Below are 17766 nucleotides of genomic sequence, written 5' to 3' on the forward strand. Positions count from 1 at the left end.
TGAGCAAAATCCCGCTTTGATGCAAAATTTAAAAGTTCGCTCAACTTTGCGAAGGGCTGACAATTATTTATGATCGACAACACCATACAAATATTGTAATACCAAATTTGAGTATTTCAAAGTTTTGCGAGGTACTTGTCACGGTCAGGTTGTATGCATAAACCAGTGACTTTGTAGCTTAAAGAGAGCATTTACCTTTCAGTGGCATCTAGTTTTTACCATCTTGAAAAGACTATTCTTGAACAGGTACACAACAGCGAAATAGTTCAAGTAACAACAGATAATATCGTAAAGCATGGTTGATGTATCCGTACATTAGACCCACCCCATATTGCGGATTGTCAGTTACTTCCGGTATTTGACACACGACCGAAGAAACAGCTACACAGTCTCTATGGACATGTACACTGTGATGTGGTCATAAAAACATTTTATATTGTTGTCATACAAAAGAGGCAGTTCACCTGGGTTGATTTATAAGGTGTTGTCGTGACAAAATGGGCAATGGCATGAATAAGGTAAGTATATGTTAAAATTTAAAACGCAATGCGTCAGACAGAATGATTCTATCTGGTGATGGTGAAGGGTCATATCGTTTATTATTTTAGTCAGTTAAACACGAGGAGAAGATGGTATTTACCATTTACTTTCGCGTGATAATATGCGATCTTGTGTTATAAAGACCATCTTATTTTGCTGTCGGTAAAGGGGGACAACTCAAAAATTTCTAAATGAATCTTAAATAAACAACAATCAATATTGAAAGTGATCTGTTTTCACGTTGTGAACGTTTGACAGTCTGTATATGACAGCTGCTATATACCATTTGGTATTTCTCATTTTATGTTATGTTGAATCCTCTATAGCAGTCACAATTGAAGATGTAATTAGGGTACAGTACTGTATAGAGTTTTGTAACTTAACATTAACATAATTAATCATAAACCCGAGCTTGTAATATATTTCGTTGAGTAAATTAAGTCTAAGAAAAAAATCCTTGTTTTGTCAATGCATACTCTATGATGTATGTTATCAAAATGTATTTTTGTGACAAGGATGATGAAAAAGTGCATTAATTGAAATACTTACGTTATATGTCAAGGTGGTGTAATGGTTACGCAGTTGCAGAATTTCTTGGTTAGGCGGTTTGATATTGTAGATCATCAGTTCAAGGCCTGGATAGCATGCAAATCAAAATTGTCTTTCTTCATCCTGTTGCCTTACAAGCTACGAAGTTGTATAATCAATATATTTACAAAATTGTACTAAGCCTTGACAAATTCCATCCAGAAAATCCTTTTCTTGTTCAAGCCATCACAGTCCTTACACACTCAGACACAAATAGACCTCTTAGGAATGCTATAATAATATAAACATGTACACTAGTCCTTCTGCTTGAAAACAATCAAACCATTGAACTCACTCTTCCAGTCTCATTATTTTGTTTCTTCTAACTCTGTTGGCCTCTATCAGCATTAAAAATATAATGTTTTGCTTTCATCTGAAAGAAAATTGGCAAGAAACTACACAAAATGAATATTTCATCTGTTAAACCGATACCTCTATGTTGATTATTATAATTGACGACTCTGAAATATGTAGTACGAACAAAAATATAGAAAGGTATCATAAAGGATTCTGTATCAAACCACTGCCTTTAATCATGATCACTTGTCTCAAGTTGTCATCTTGATTTTTAACAATTTTTGAAACATAAGATATTCAATTTAGTATTTTTTTTTTTTGTCATTATAAACTTAGTAGATTTATCCCCAAAATTAGTTCGGGAAACGAGTACGAAATTGACATGATTTAAACATAATACTGTATATATTCAGATAGGATTATAAATCATATATAAAACATAGAATTTTTCGGTCTGTTACAGATTATTCCTGGACTTTATGTCGGGAACTTCAGAGATTCGAAGGATTCTGAGCAGCTTGAAAAATACAAAATAACACACATTCTGTCCATACATGATAATGCCAAGAAGATCATGGAGGTATGTCTCGTAGTTATATCATATTTTTGTTCTTGTTGTACATTGTGGTAATGTGTACAAAGTAACTGAATTCAATAGGCGTTTAATCAAATATTACTAAAACAGGTCAGCATCTGGAATTCAGGTGAATATCTCTGTTAATTGTCTCTGTTAAAGGTATGTCAATTAAATTTCTAAACATGTTAATTAAACAATAGGCCCTATTGAACTCCATTACTCCTAAAGAGAAGCCAATATTTAAGAAAAAAACATGTGAATAGTATATATCAGGGCCCTCGATCTGCCAGATTTGGGGCCGAATCCCAATGCAAAATAGTATCTTTTTTTCCCAATTTAGACCCCAGGTTTTCCCAATTCTAAGAAAATGCCGCTATTTTTCCTAATTCTAAGGGCCCCGGGCCCCAGTCCCAAACTGGGGTGTGAGAGCCCAGTATATATATATATATATGTGTGTGTGTTTAGAAATTCATACAGAGTTGAAAGTTGTGAAAGTATTATTTTTCCATAACTGATGATGTGTTCTACATACAGGACAAGGAGTACCTGTGTATTGTTGCCAGTGATACTCCGGATCAGACCCTCACCAAGTTCTTCTCCCAGTGTATAGACTTCATTCATGAGGCACGACTCAAAGGTGGCAACGTCCTAGTCCATTGGTGAGAACTCCTATTAACATAATCCACTTGTAGATCTGGATTAATGTCCTTGTGCTCTTGTGTGTAACCCAGTTAAAATAATATCTGGGTAGATTTAGATAGACATTGTCTTAGTCTACGCTAAAACATCATAATTTGTGAAACAGACTATGAATCTATATTCATTTGGTCATGATGGAAGTGTGCAAGGGGAATGTCGATCGTGTTGTCTTTAAGATTTAGAAGTTTAGGGCGGGGTCTATTCGTAAGTGGTGGCAAATTTTGAAATGTAGATAGCGGCATTTTTATAGAAAGATATTTGGAAACACAGGGATGAGGAGTCGTTTTGTAACTGGAAAGAACTAGAGTACTCAAATATATTCCCTATGGCTGGGCAGGTGATTGTATCGGCTTTTTTACACCCAGTCAAGGTATCAAACCCTGGCTATCTTGGAGGAAGGTGATATGGTTATTTCTACACCACTCAATCACTCCAGGTAGATTTCACTGGCTGTGTGTACCATCATAGTTCACATATAGATAAAGGTATACATCTCTTAGTCAACTGGTTAAGTTCAATGTTTTAGAGTATATCTTGGTCTTGTTTTGGAGAGCTGGTTTCTATGCCGTCATCATCCTGTAACCAAAAACTATAGAACTATGAACAAAGTATTGGAAACACAGGCCCATGTCAAGGCAAACTCCTATACAATCTCTACCATTAAGAACTTCCTTCAAAAAAAAAATTGAGGTTCATGTGCTAAAGTAGATCACAGACTAATAGAATCCCTTGGAAGTGGGATAGGTTGATTACAACCTGAGGGGAACGATGATTAAGTTAGCGAACACAAGCCTTGTGGAGTGTCAGCAAATTTCATTTCTTCCCAAAGGGTTGAGTTACACCTATCTCACCAACAAAGAGGTGAATAATTATTTTCCCTTACCCTGCTGACTTTATCAGGTACTTGTATGTGTTTTTTTTTGTCCCGAAGCTGCGTTTGTTGACATGATTTAATAGTCGACATGACGTCAGTGAATTGTTACTGTGACGTCATATGGATGTTCTGACAGGGGAATCCCCCATTTCAACCCTAGGTTGAGACAAGGAAATCTACCATCGGTATATAGTGTGGATGTACCTATTCAGTGTAAAAGAAAAAGTCTTCTCAATTGTCTGTTACCTAATATGTGTAGCATCGTTTGAGTTCTATAACACGTATGAAAAACAATATTGTAAGTACTTAAAACACATTGTATCATTGTAAGTGCTGCATAGGTACCAGGTTTGAGACCATCAAGCTGCTGCACATTTAAATTGACAAGACTTTCAAAGATTGTTGTATTCTGGTTTGATTTAGCATGAGTGTACCACCTGTACCTGTTTGACACAATTTTTTATACAGATGAATATACTATGCTTATTGTGCGTGTATTTTCTCTTATAACAGTATCGCTGGAGTGTCTAGAAGTGTGACAGTGACCGCTGCTTACATCATGACGGTCACTAGCCTTGGCTGGAGAGATGCCCTGAATGCTATAAGAGGAGCGCGAAGCTGTGCCAATCCTAACTTTGGTTTTCAGCGACAGCTACAACAATTTGAAACTGATCTTGTAGAGAAGGTAAGTTCAAACAGGCAGACACAAAATTTCAGTGTAAAAACATTTAAATGTTTTTGCATGAGAATTAATGCTTATCTCCAGCAATGTAAAAATGTATCAGTTTTTCCGATGCTACTAAATTGTAAGGTTAAAAGAGACAAAGTATCGAATAAAATCTTGATTTATAACGCCATGCTCTTTGTTTTTCTAACATGTAATGTTTCCTTATTTCTTATTAATTTCAAGGGATGTATACTGTTTTGTGTTTTTTCTAAAATTCCTGTGTTCTGTGACTTTAATTCTTGATTATATTGTACATATGATGACAGTAACAGATTGTTGTCATTCAGTATTCCCTTCATTTGTCTATAGGAGCGGAAAAGAGTTAAGGATAAGTATGATCCAAGTCCATATAATGACGAGATGGAATGCCGAGCGCTGCTCACAGCTTTCAAGAAGTTTGTTTTGTATGGTGACCCTAAGGACAAAGATGATGGCCTCTACCCCTTACCTCCAAATGCATACAAGTCTCGGGACAAATCTCCGCCAAAAGATTCCAACAAAAAGACAAACTACACAAAACATGCTGAAAAAGATACTATGAATAAGAAAACATCCTGACGCCATGGTCAGGATTTCTCTAATGACGTTTCGTTTTGGAATGACAACGAAACAAGTTAAAGAAACCCTGTCACAGTTTTATCTTTTGAGAAAAAGAATCGAAGAAGATCGAACACTTAACGATTTGAATTTGTAAGAATTTTAATGATTTAACCTTAGCTGGAATTCTTAGCAGTATAAAAATAATATAAACACAAATATCTATAGCTATACTTATGCTACTAAATAAACACTCTAATTTACACTTAACATACTTAGAAAATAAAATTCTCACTTAAATCCGTTTAGAAAATAAAATTTTACTTTAATCCTAGAAAATAAAATTCTCACTTTAATCAGTTTAGAAAATAAAATTCTCACTTTAATCAGTTTAGAAAATAAAATTCTCACTTTAATCAGTTTAGAAAATTAAATTCCCACTTTAATCAGTTTAGAAAATTAAATTCCCACATTCATCAGTAAGAAAATTGAATTCTCACTTTAATAAATTCTGAAAATTCAATTCTCACTTTAGCAAGTTCAGAAAATTAAATTATCTGTTTAATTAATTGAGAAAATTAAGTTGTGAAGTGTTAAATCACTAATTATCATGAGTTTCAGCATAATACCATGTTTTTCTTGAGAAATTTGGAAGGTTCACCAATTGACTTGTTCTGCCATGCCTACATATACTAGGAGTATGTGTAATGGCTATTTAACTACATCTCATTATTAGTTTATAGATACTCAATGGTATGTTAGGTATATAAAATAAAAATAAAAATCTTGTCAGCAACTGATTTTGGCAGTGAAATTTCAAAAAGTAATAAATTTGCAATTGCATGTCTTAATTTTAAAAAATACATTTTGCTTATCAGTAATAATAGATATATGAAGTTGAAAGAATTTTTAGGCACAATTATATTGGCAGCACATTACGCAGTGTTCAGTATGTTTCATGATGAAGAAGAAAGTGTTCATTTGATTACCTTTCTTACAGTTCTTGAAGTGATAAAAGGATGGCACATTTACTCCATGATAGTTAGGGTAATTCTTACATTTTTTCTCAAGGTCACATATGCTAGACTTAAATATAGCTACAAGACGTCTCCAGATCAATCACAAACATATTTCAAAGACAAAGACAAATTAATGACACAGTTATAGGGGTTACCCATGCCTTTTGATTAACTAGATGAGATATAGGTCTTTAAAAAGTAATGTTCCATCCTCGGAATCTGTTTCTCCTTATTTTATGTACAGTAGCTAAATCGATGCTGGACTACTCCATTATTTACTAAAAACAATAGAAATAAATAAACTGAGGCTAATTATTGAAGGATCTTTTTTCAGCAGATCTATCCGTCCAGATGTTGCATAGCCAATAATTTCTGATGACTATAGATAAGTACAATAGATGACACATTTCACCAATAGATAGTGTCTCACACTGTGGTCACATACTCAATGTCAAAAAAAATTAGGAATGGATGTCAGCAGATTGAATTTGTCATCAAATTTCGGCCTTGGCTCACTCCAATTATTTGTAGCCCTCAGCAACACCTCCACTCCCCCACCCAACCTCCACCCCTATTCTCCATGGTTGTCCAGTTTATTACCATATCATCTATACTGATTAGTGAAATAAAGGGAAGTAACTCCGGAACTCTGGTTTATCAGATTGACTATTTATCACATATCAGGTCTTTTCTATTTAAGTCAAAGACAAAAGAAATCGAAGTTCAAGGTTAAACAATTTTAATGCTTTCCTTGACAATAACTTTTAAACCAGTGAATAAGTTTGGATGAATCATTATTTTTGGTTTAACTGTCACATATGTTCCAATTAGAAAGTAATATTCTCAAGGTCAGAGCAAAGGTCAAGCTTTTATAGCTTGACTGACCTGTAGGTCAAGGTCACCTCAATAGTCCAATCTGTCTGGCTTCATTGTCTCTGATTGAGTTGTCTGAATTGAGTATAATTTTAAAAATCACTGCATGTTTCTGAAAAGATCAACCAATGTAATATGACTTGATGACTGTTAGGATAGGACTGGAGATATAACATAGTTTTTATAGCAATGTGAATATTAATGCAGGTTACAATCATGTGTCATTGAATTTACCTTATTTTGAATGTGAATCAATAATACCACTTATAATGCCAATATTTGTAGATGTTGCTCAGGAAATTTTGATACACTACTAATATCAAATAAATATTGTCTGTTTTACATTGCACGATCGAAGATTTGTTTTGATAAAAGGAAAATATGAAATTTAAATGACAGTTTTTGTAATATCTTTTCAATCTTTCAAAATTCATATGTATACTTTCAAGTATATATCCTTCAAACATGGCTTCCATTAAAAAAAACTATCATTGTATTTAATCTCTACATTTATAAAATGTATGTTGTGTTCACAAATCCCAAATTTTGTATGCAATATGAAATGGTTTCAGTTAATATGTGGATTGTCTCCCCTGTATTGGTAAAAACAGATACTTGTCGAATCTATGATCACAGGTAGTTAAATATCCCTGTCAATGGTTGAGAACTGATCTTATATGAACTCCCTGATTGTTCTTGACCTCTGAACTTTGTTTATTGAAAAAGTCCTTAATGAGAAAATGTACATTTTTATGTGCAAATTTAAAAAATGCCAAATATATTGTTATGATACCATATCATGTTTCAGACTTTGTTGGTTTACTGTAGCATTTTACATTTTACTCTGAGTGCAGAATTTTCAAAAGGAGAAAAATAAAAAATAGATAAATGATATCAGGTGAACTTATGTCCAAAACAGTTTTATTTTGCACTTCTGTATTTTGATAAACAACTTTTATATGGCTCTATTGAAAACTTGGTGTCTTTTTAGTGACGAGAACTGTTCAAGTTTGTAAAAGTACCTGCTGATTGAATTTTAACTAATATTGAACTATTTGTATATGAGAGCAATTGTATATGATCTTGTTATATGTTAATTGTAGGAGATATTTACAAAATGTGTCATTTGTGTGACACTGCAATGTAACTATGGTGAAATATGATCAAAGTGAAGAGTCTTGTACCAGGGTTGTTCACATTTACCTGGTTTCTTTTGATGGCCGTTTTCCTCTGTTACACATAAATAAAAATGATTCTTCATTGTGTTCATAATATCCAATTGATGTTATGTTTAGCCGTCCATGTGATAGCATTAATTATGTATTTTGATGTCCTCAAAACTTAGTTTTTCGTAAGACTCGGTTTCATAATTATATGAAGTGCTATAATTGTATGTGAACATAAGATGTGTTAAATCTGGTTCTTGTCCAACTTATTAAAACAGTCTGGGAGGATTTTAAACGAAATGATGTCCTGGTTGTGTCAAGATTATATAAGTGTCACTCGGAGGTTACATCCTGGTTGTTATGGCCAAACTAATTTATAACCAGGTTGTGTGTCAAGGCCATAAAAAAGTCGCTCCAAAGTCATATCCTTGTCGTTATAGTCACTCCAAGTTATACCTAGGTTGTGCCAAGGTCATATAAAGGTTTAAGATCTTACCATGTTACGGGACATGTATTTTCTTGTATGTATGTTTTTCTCTATCAAGTATATGTCTCATATTTATCAAAGGCATGTCTCGAGTCAAACCCAGGAATGTCTGATTCCACGAAAGACACGAAAATTATCGAGGAATTTTTCTCACATCTTGAGTTGACCATATCATGCAGCTTATCCAAAACATTTCTCGCATCTAAACTGGGGCATATCTCAGAACTTATCCAAAACATTTCTCATGTCTAAACTGGGGCATGTCTCAGAACTTATCCAAAACATTTCTCGCATCTAAACTGGGGCATGTCTCAGATCTTATCCAAAACATTTCTCGTGTCTAAACTGGGGCATGTCTCAGAACTTATCCAAAACATTTCTCACGTCTAAACTGGGGCATGTCTCAGAACTTATCCAAAACATTTCTCACATCTAAACTGGGGCATATCTCAGAACTTATCCAAAACATTTCTCACGTCTAAACTGGGGCTTGTCTCAGATCTTATCCAAAACATTTCTCACATCTAAACTGGGGCATATCTCAGAACTTATCCAAAACATTTCTCATGTCTAAATTGGGGCATGTCTCAGAACTTATCCAAAACATTTCTCATGTCTAAACTGGGGCTTGTCTCAGATCTTATCCAAAACATTTCTCACATCTAAACTGGGGCATATCTCAGAACTTATCCAAAACATTTCTCACGTCTAAATTGGGGCATGTCTCAGAACTTATCCAAAACATTTCTCACATCTAAACTGGGGCATATCTCAGAACTTATCCAAAACATTTCTCACATCTAAACTGGGGCATGTCTCAGATCTTATCCAAAACATTTCTCGTATTTAAACTGGGGCATATCTCAACTAAACTGGGGCATGTCTCAGATCTTATCCAAAACATTTCTCGTGTCTAAACTGGGGCATGTCTCAGATCTTATCCAAAACATTTCTCGCATCTAAACTGGGGCATGTCTCAGAACTTATCCAAAACACTCGCATCAAAACTGGGGCATGTCTCAGAAGTTATCCAAAACATTTCTCGTATCTAAACTGGGGCATGTCTCAGAACTTATCCAAAACATTTCTCGCATCTAAACTGGGGCATATCTCAGATCTTATCCAAAACACTCGCATCAAAACTGGGGCATGTCTCAGAACTTATCCAAAACATTTCTCACATCTAAACTGGGGCATGTCTCAGAACTTATCCAAAACATTTCTCGCATCAAAACTGGGGCATGTCTCAGAAGTTATCCAAAACATTTCTCGTATCTAAACTGGGGCATGTCTCAGAACTTATCCAAAACATTTCTCGCATCTAAATTGGGGCATATCTCAGATCTTATCCAAAACACTCGCATCAAAACTGGGGCTTGTCTCAGAACTTATCCAAAACATTTCTCACGTCTAAACTGGGGCATGTCTCAGATCTTATCCAAAACATTTCATACGTCTAAACTGGGGCATGTCTCAGATCTTATCCAAAACATTTCTCGCATCTAAACTGGGGCATGTCTCAGAACTTATCCAAAACATTTCTCATGTCTAAACTGGGGCATGTCTCAGAACTTATCCAAAACATTTCTCGCATCTAAACTGGGGCATATCTCAGATCTTATCCAAAACACTCGCATCAAAACTGGGGCATGTCTCAGAACTTATCCAAAACATTTCTCACATCTAAACTGGGGCATGTCTCAGAACTTATCCAAAACACTCGCATCAAAACTGGGGCATGTCTCAGAAGTTATCCAAAACATTTCTCGTATCTAAACTGGGGCATGTCTCAGAACTTATCCAAAACATTTCTCGCATCTAAATTGGGGCATATCTCAGATCTTATCCAAAACACTCGCATCAAAACTGGGGCTTGTCTCAGAACTTATCCAAAACATTTCTCACGTCTAAACTGAGGCATGTCTCAGTACTTATCCAAAACATTTCATAAGTCTAAACTGGGGCTTGTCTCAGAACTTATCCAAAATATTTCTCACATCTAAACTAGGGCATATCTCAGAACCTATTCAAAACATTTCTCACGTCTAAACTGGGGCATGTCTCAGAACCTATTCAAAACATTTCTCATGTCTAAACTGGGGCACGTCTCAGAACTTATCCAAAACATTTCTCACATCTAAACTGGGGCATGTCTCAGAACTTATCCAAAACATTTCTCGCATCTAAACTGGGGCATGTCTCAGAACTTATCCAAAACATTTCTCATGTCTAAACTGGGGCATGTCTCAGAACTCATCCAAAACATTTCTCATGTCTAAACTAGGGCATGTCTCAGAACTCATCAAAAACATTTCTCGTATCTAAACTGGGGCATGTCTCAGAACTTATCCAAAACATTTCTCATGTCTAAACTTGAGGCATGTCTCAAAACTTATCCAAAACATTTCTCACGTCTAAACTGGGGCATGTCTCTGAACTTATCCAAAACATTTCATACGTCTAAACTGGGGCATGTCTCAGAACTTATCCAAAACATTTCTCACGTCTAAACTGGGGCATGTCTCAGAAGTTATCCAAAACATTTCTCGTGTCTAAACTGGGGCATGTCTCAGAACTTATCCAAAACATTTCTCACGTCTAAACTGGGGCATGTCTCTGAACTTATCCAAAACATTTCTCACATCTAAACTGGGGCATATCTCAGAACTTATCCAAAACATTTCTCGTGTCTAAACTGGGGCATGTCTCAGAACTTGCCCAAAACATTTCTCACGTCTAAACTGGGGCATTTCTCATAGTTAGGTCTTATTGAGGACATATATTTAATCAAGGGAATGTTTCACACCTTACTGCATATCCTTAACTTAAGTGATTTTTTCTGTCATGTCCTTTAACTTTTTCCAGATTCTTTACGAACAAATGAAGTGATGTTTCTCTAATGTCCTAAATTTTATCCAGATTCTTTAAGAATAGACTAAGTGATGTTTCTGTCAAGGTTTTAATAAATGTTTGTCGAAGATATATCAACATTATACAAATTGTTAAAATTGTTAAAACTTGTATCACAATCCTGAATGTGATTCATCATGACAATAGTATGCAATATTTATTGGGTCATTTGTGTTTGACATGTATATATTGCTAATGTATCTTCCTGATTCAGCCTTGATTCAGTGACTCACAGAGAGTATATTATCATGTATGTAGTAATTGTTACGTTTGTTAGAATAGAATATTATGATTGTTTTGTGCCAAACATTAAACATCGCACCACAGTTGTATATTAGAATGGCTAATTATCTATGCAATGATGTAACTACACAATATATATCCTCCCTGTAATATAATCATGCATGTTTGCACTTCATCTGCCTTGTGGGATATATACAATCCGGGGCCTGTACCACTATGTACTCAATATCTATTTACAATGTATACTAGCATTTTAACACTGTTATTAATCTTTTTTCTGTACAGCAGTGTATGGCTGTGCTGACACATAAATATTTTTTGTCATACCTGTCTTTCTATAACTAAGCCTTGACACTACACAGTACAGTGTTGTCCAAATCATTCTGACATTTCATCAATTCCATCGACTATAAGTCAACAAACGTCAGAATTTCGGCCCTGTATAAAATGAGGTAAATGAACAATCTGCACCTGAATCAACATTCAAACAATAACAGTCATTTTCACATGCATATCAACAATTGATTGAATGATCTGTTCTTTATCTGCAAACATCATTTTAATACAAGTTGTAGCTAAAGAATAGACCTTTGGATCCATGTGCGATATATATATGAAAATGACCATTCTTTTCTCCACAACATTAAAAAAAGGACCATTATAAAAGACTGTTGATAGAACGTCAGAATAATTTGGACTAAGCAGAATGGAAATAAAAACATCCCTCAAAGAAGTTTCTAGAATTTCCTCTGGGCTGTGCTGTGGATACCTAGTGTATATATAGAGTCATCACTTATATAAGTGGTCCAGGGTTGATGTCCACGCAGTAGATCCATTCCAAATCAAGGTTTATTCGACATCGATAGCTGTTGACATGTTCCGTGTACAAGCAACAGAACAACAAAAACAAGTATGATGTCATGGATAATTGCAAAAAAGAATGATGACGTCGTGTGGTTGGACCCACTTTGAGCCCGGAAGATGTCCTCCCAAAATAAATCTTGAAATGGAACGGATTTGAGGTAATGACATCATCCCTGTACAGTTAAGCATTCAAAGTGTAATTAGATTTGTACATAATTCTGGTAACTTACAATATTCATGTACTACATCTTGGTGATCTTATATCTACACTTCTGAAACTTTGTTACTGTAACAATTTCGTCAAACAGTCACCCTCTGTGACAAAAACTTCAATAAAGAAAAATACAGACTGAATTTGTGCAATGTCATAGTCAAATTCATTGGCAATATCACACAACATATTCGTTGGTCATTGAGAATAATTCTTTGACAATTTAACTGTGAAATGCTGATCACAGATATCTCATTTGTATATCTTAGATTGTTAATTAATATATATATATGTCATTGACGACAATTAATCCGACCCCTCAGGAACAACAGTGTAACCCCAAAAGGTCAGTAGAATTAAGCTTGAATATTACATATATATATATATACATATTGTCATGAATCATGATCAAGGGAGGTAACTCAGATTTCTCAAATTACACACAACATCAGCGAAAGACTATCATGTTTAAATGTTTTTAAATATATTAATATATATTAATGTTTTAAAAATTAGGATGAAAAAGAATGATGAAAAGAAACAAAAACTAATTCTGTTAAGACCTTACATCATACATATTTATCTCTAGTCAAATGTGATGTGCTTTCTTACAGTGTGACATATCTGTTCAATAAATTCATTATTTTGATAAAGTTCGTCCAGAAAGTAATTCTCTCTGATCTAAATGTTAGAAAAATTATCATGAAAACAAAATTTGAAAAGGAGAAAAAAAAAATTTGATGCTGAATATTTAAATGGATGCTGTTTGGATTTCCTAGAGTGTAGCTCTCTACATCAAATGATAAGGGTTTAGGATGGAACAAGTCTTCAATAAGATATGCCAAAGCATATCAACTTTGAAAGAACATTTCTAAATAGTGTAGTTATGATATCTAAAAATAGCCAATTTCTTGTTTCTGTCCAATGAATTGCAAGTTGGGATGTTTCTGTAGCCTGTATCACAGATATGGTTCTTATGTTATCAATGTCATTTAACAGTACTAAGTAAAGTATGATATAATATAGACATTGTTCATTTGATTATTGTTTTGTACAATCACCTGCTGGATATCACACCACAGGTTAGTCCCTATAGTAGACTGAGGTCATCAGATCACAAACACCTGGATATAGTAGACTTAGGTCATCAGATCACAGACTCCTGGATATAGTAGACTGAGGTCATCAGATCACAAACACCTGGATATAGTAGACTTAGGTCATCAGATCACAGACTCCTGGATATAGTAGACTGAGGTCATCAGATCACAGACTCCTGGATATAGTAGACTGAGGTCATCAGATCACAGACTCCTGGATATAGTAGACTGAGGTCATCAGATCACAGACTCCTGGATATAGTAGACTGAGGTCATCAGATCACAGACTCCTGGATATAGTAGACTTAGGTCATCAGATCACAGACTCCTGGATATAGTAGACTGAGGTCATCAGATCACAGACTCCTGGATATAGTAGACTTAGGTCATCAGATCACAGACTCCTGGATATAGTAGACTGAGGTCATCAGATCACAGACTCCTGGATATAGTAGACTGAGGTCATCAGATCACAGACTCCTGGATATAGTAGACTGAGGTCATCAGATCACAGACTCCTGGATATAGTAGACTGAGGTCATCAGATCACAGACTCCTGGATATAGTAGACTGAGGTCATCAGATCACAGACTCCTGGATATAGTAGACTGAGGTCATCAGATCACAGACTCCTGGATATAGTAGACTGAGGTCATCAGATCACAGACTCCTGGATATAGTAGACTGGATTGAGGTCATCAGATCACAGACTCCTGGATATAGTAGACTGAGGTCATCAGATCACAGACTCCTGGATATAGTAGACTTAGGTCATCAGATCACAGACTCCTGGATATAGTAGACTGAGGTCATCAGATCACAGACTCCTGGATATAGTAGATAGGTCATCAGATCACAGACTCCTGGATATATAGACTGGATATAGTAGACTGAGGTCATCAGATCACAGACTCCTGGAGGTCATCAGATCACAGACTCCTGGATATAGTAAACTGAGGTCATCAGATCACAGACTCCTGGATATAGTCACAGACTCCTGGATATAGTAGACTGAGGTCATCAGATCACAGACTCCTGGATATAGTAGACTGAGGTCATCAGATCACAGACTCCTGGACATAGTAGACTGAGGTCATCAGATCACAGACTCCTGGATATAGTAGACTGAGGTCATCAGATCACAGACTCCTGGATATAGTAGACTGAGGTCATCAGATCACAGACTCCTGGATATAGTAGACTGAGGTCATCAGATCACAGACTCCTGGATATAGTAGACTGAGGTCATCAGATCACAGACTCCAGGATATAGTAGACTGAGGTCATCAGGTCACGGTTCCATTGAGTACAACCAGACAGACAGGCTTTGTCTTTTGTTATGAAGTACAACCAAACAGGCAGGCCGGTCTTGTCCTTGCTATGGAGTACGGCCAGACAGACTGAAATGCGGATAGGCTTTGAGCCAGGATTATGCTGTCAAGTGTTAGGCTAACAATGAGTATGAGAATCTATGAAGTATCTTATTGAACATAATACATGTTAATTCATACAAAAAGTTTATACACATTGCAATAGTATTGCTATGAGTAAGTGTTTTTACTGAGTCCACTGTCATCAGACGCTGGGCTATTCAAATCACGTTACGTCCGTGGTCCGTCGGTTTTTAAACAAATTTTTGTTGTCAATATTTGTTGAGAAGATGGACCTATCTCAAATTTCATATATAGGTTCCTTTTGGTCCCTTGTTATGCCAATTTAAGTTTGGGTCTGATAAGAAAAACAAAAATGGCCGAAAGGCGGTCATCTTGGATTTTGACTTTGAAAGTTTGTTATTGCTATTTCTAGAGAGGAATTTGATGGATCTTTCTTAGTTGGTTTTGGTCTCTCCTTGTGCTCGTTTGATTTTGGGAATGATCAGAACAAACAACATGGCCTCCAGGCGGCCATTTTGAATTTGGCAGGTAAATATTATCACCGCTATTACTGTAAAGGTGTGTTCAAATGTCTTACCATTAAAAGCAAGAACAGAGAAGAGAAAAGAAGGGAAAAGATCCAACTTTTAAAGAGCAAATAAAGATTAAGCAATGGTGGACACCAAAATTCCTATGGGATCTCTTGTTTGATATAAGTGATTTGTGGGTTTTCCTTCAGATATTATCTCCCACTCTATTCTCTGTTCACTTATTCACTTCCGATTTATTCGCTCGTCAATGACAAGTCATCTGATACAACACAAGGAAACACTTACATAAAAAAAATGATGTCCTATCTTAAGATTCATTATCCGATGAAAGCCTAAACCGCACCTTTTTAGATATCGCCATCTAAACAGACCTGTATGTACGATTAAGCGGCTGAAGTGTCTAACACCAGTCTATAGACATTTTGACAGATATCGTATTACTACCTGCCCTAACATTCAACTTTAGACATTTTGACAAGTGTTTTATAGGTCAACTCAGGAAACGAAGAGGCACAAACAGTTTTATTTCTTTTTCACTGCGCTGCATCTAATTTTGGGTGTTGAAAGATGATATTCTCTTATGTGTCTTTAGCAAACTTTGCCATTTTTTTGTTTTTTGTTTTTTTTTTAATCATCCAGTGTATAAGATACCATTGCCAGTGTATCTCCCTATCTGTATTTTGACATCGATATTGGCCAATTTTGAATATTCTGCATTCCTATGATTTTAAGCTTGTAGCATCACTGATCAGTCCTAGAAAGACAAAATGTCGACCTCTTACAAGTCCTAGAAGAACGAAAACCCGGTATAGTGTATTTTAAATCATTGCTTTCTATCATGACTTTATCAAATACTTATTACGTCATTCTCTTGTCTGTCTTTTTCTCATCGAACTATTTCTTTCAGCCTAGTATTAACACACAACAAAGTCGTTCAAATTCATTATCAAAAGACACGATTTTTCTTAAACACAAATAAAACATTTCTTGGAATTGTTTAAAAAGTAAGCGGATACTTGTGGGCATTCCGGTATATCTCGTTACCTATTTTTTGCCTTCAAAGTGTTCTGGCGACGTGGCAGCCACTGTGACTCTCGGTCAAAAATTTTCAACGAGCTGTATGGTCACGTGACACTGTGACGTCACTGGTGACTGGTCGTGAGGATTCTCCATTGTAATAGGATGTATGCATCATCCTTAAATCAGAGACGTCTCTGCTTAAATTAAGTTATATTTTAATATGTTTTCCAACACTGATGGCGTCTTGTCTTAATGTTAAAGTTTATTGACAAATATCTACCTAGTAAAACAACTCGAGTAGTAAGCAACGACAAAACACTCTTCTATATCCCCCCCCATCCCTTACAACTGTATACTTACAGTATGGGTTTCACGTAATACCCGTTAATAACAATTATGGGAAATTTCATACGAGTTTGTCACCACGAAAAACTTACAACATAGGTTTCAATAGATACTTGTTCATGAAAACTATGGGAAATTTGACGTTTATTTCCAAGGAAAACTTGCAACATGGATTTAAACATGCTGGTAAAGAAAAACTTTGGGGAAAGCTAATGTTTGTCGCAAATGATCGCATTCAGAACTTTTTTCTTACCCTTACGTAATATGATGTTCTTAGCTTAATGGCTTGCCTGTTTGTATTTGTTGGTGGGTTGTGTTAATTAAGTAGAAAACTTTACTCTTCCGAAGTCATTGTGTTATTGTTTGTGTAATTTTTTCAAATGTGTTTGTAAATATCACTTTGTTGATATTTTGCCCCTGTTTCATAATATAAATTCTGATTTCGTTGACATGTCGGCATTCTCTTTATTTATAATTAGTAACCAAGATTATGGACAGGTTGTCCTTATTTTCTAACTCACATGAAACATATGACCTTAAATGTGAGACAAGGTCATTCATTTGAACACACCTGAAAATCCTAACGCCAGGCATACCACTGACCCAATATCTTGACTCTAAGTTTCTGGATCGCGTTATTATTGTTATTTTGTAGACACTGATTTTTTTTATTTAGTTTGGGTAGAATATCTTGGTTAATCATCGTATCATGCTCGGATAAGAAAAACATGTTTCTTCTTTTTGACATGTTGTGTGGCATGTTCC

The 17766-nt window shown here is 35.4% G+C and overlaps 1 protein-coding gene across 1 annotated transcript; it reads left to right on the plus strand.

Moving 5' to 3' along the window:
* Positions 1 to 403: 403 nt before the first annotated feature.
* On the plus strand, positions 404 to 5098 carry LOC132559326 (dual specificity protein phosphatase 22-like). The gene is made up of 5 exons (XM_060223937.1): positions 404 to 518; positions 1889 to 2005; positions 2537 to 2661; positions 4089 to 4260; positions 4612 to 5098. The coding sequence occupies exons 1-5, from the start codon at positions 498 to 500 to the stop codon at positions 4858 to 4860; spliced, it is 684 nt and encodes a 227-aa protein (XP_060079920.1). The 5' UTR covers positions 404 to 497; the 3' UTR covers positions 4861 to 5098.
* Positions 5099 to 17766: the final 12668 nt, after the last annotated feature.

This window comes from Ylistrum balloti, unplaced genomic scaffold (genome assembly GCF_031769215.1).
Source record: "Ylistrum balloti isolate Yb309-2 unplaced genomic scaffold, AGI_CSIRO_Ybal_v1 Utg370892, whole genome shotgun sequence".
NCBI lineage: Eukaryota > Metazoa > Mollusca > Bivalvia > Pectinida > Pectinidae > Ylistrum > Ylistrum balloti.

Bases quoted from the DNA above. Each gene is read 5' to 3' on its own strand.
- LOC132559326 (XM_060223937.1), top strand. From the start codon at position 498: ATGGGCAATGGCATGAATAAG. The intron at 2,006-2,536 runs GTATGTCTCGTA...TTCTACATACAG, and splicing joins ATGCCAAGAAGATCATGGAG to GACAAGGAGTACCTGTGTAT. The intron at 4,261-4,611 runs GTAAGTTCAAAC...ATTTGTCTATAG, and splicing joins AAACTGATCTTGTAGAGAAG to GAGCGGAAAAGAGTTAAGGA.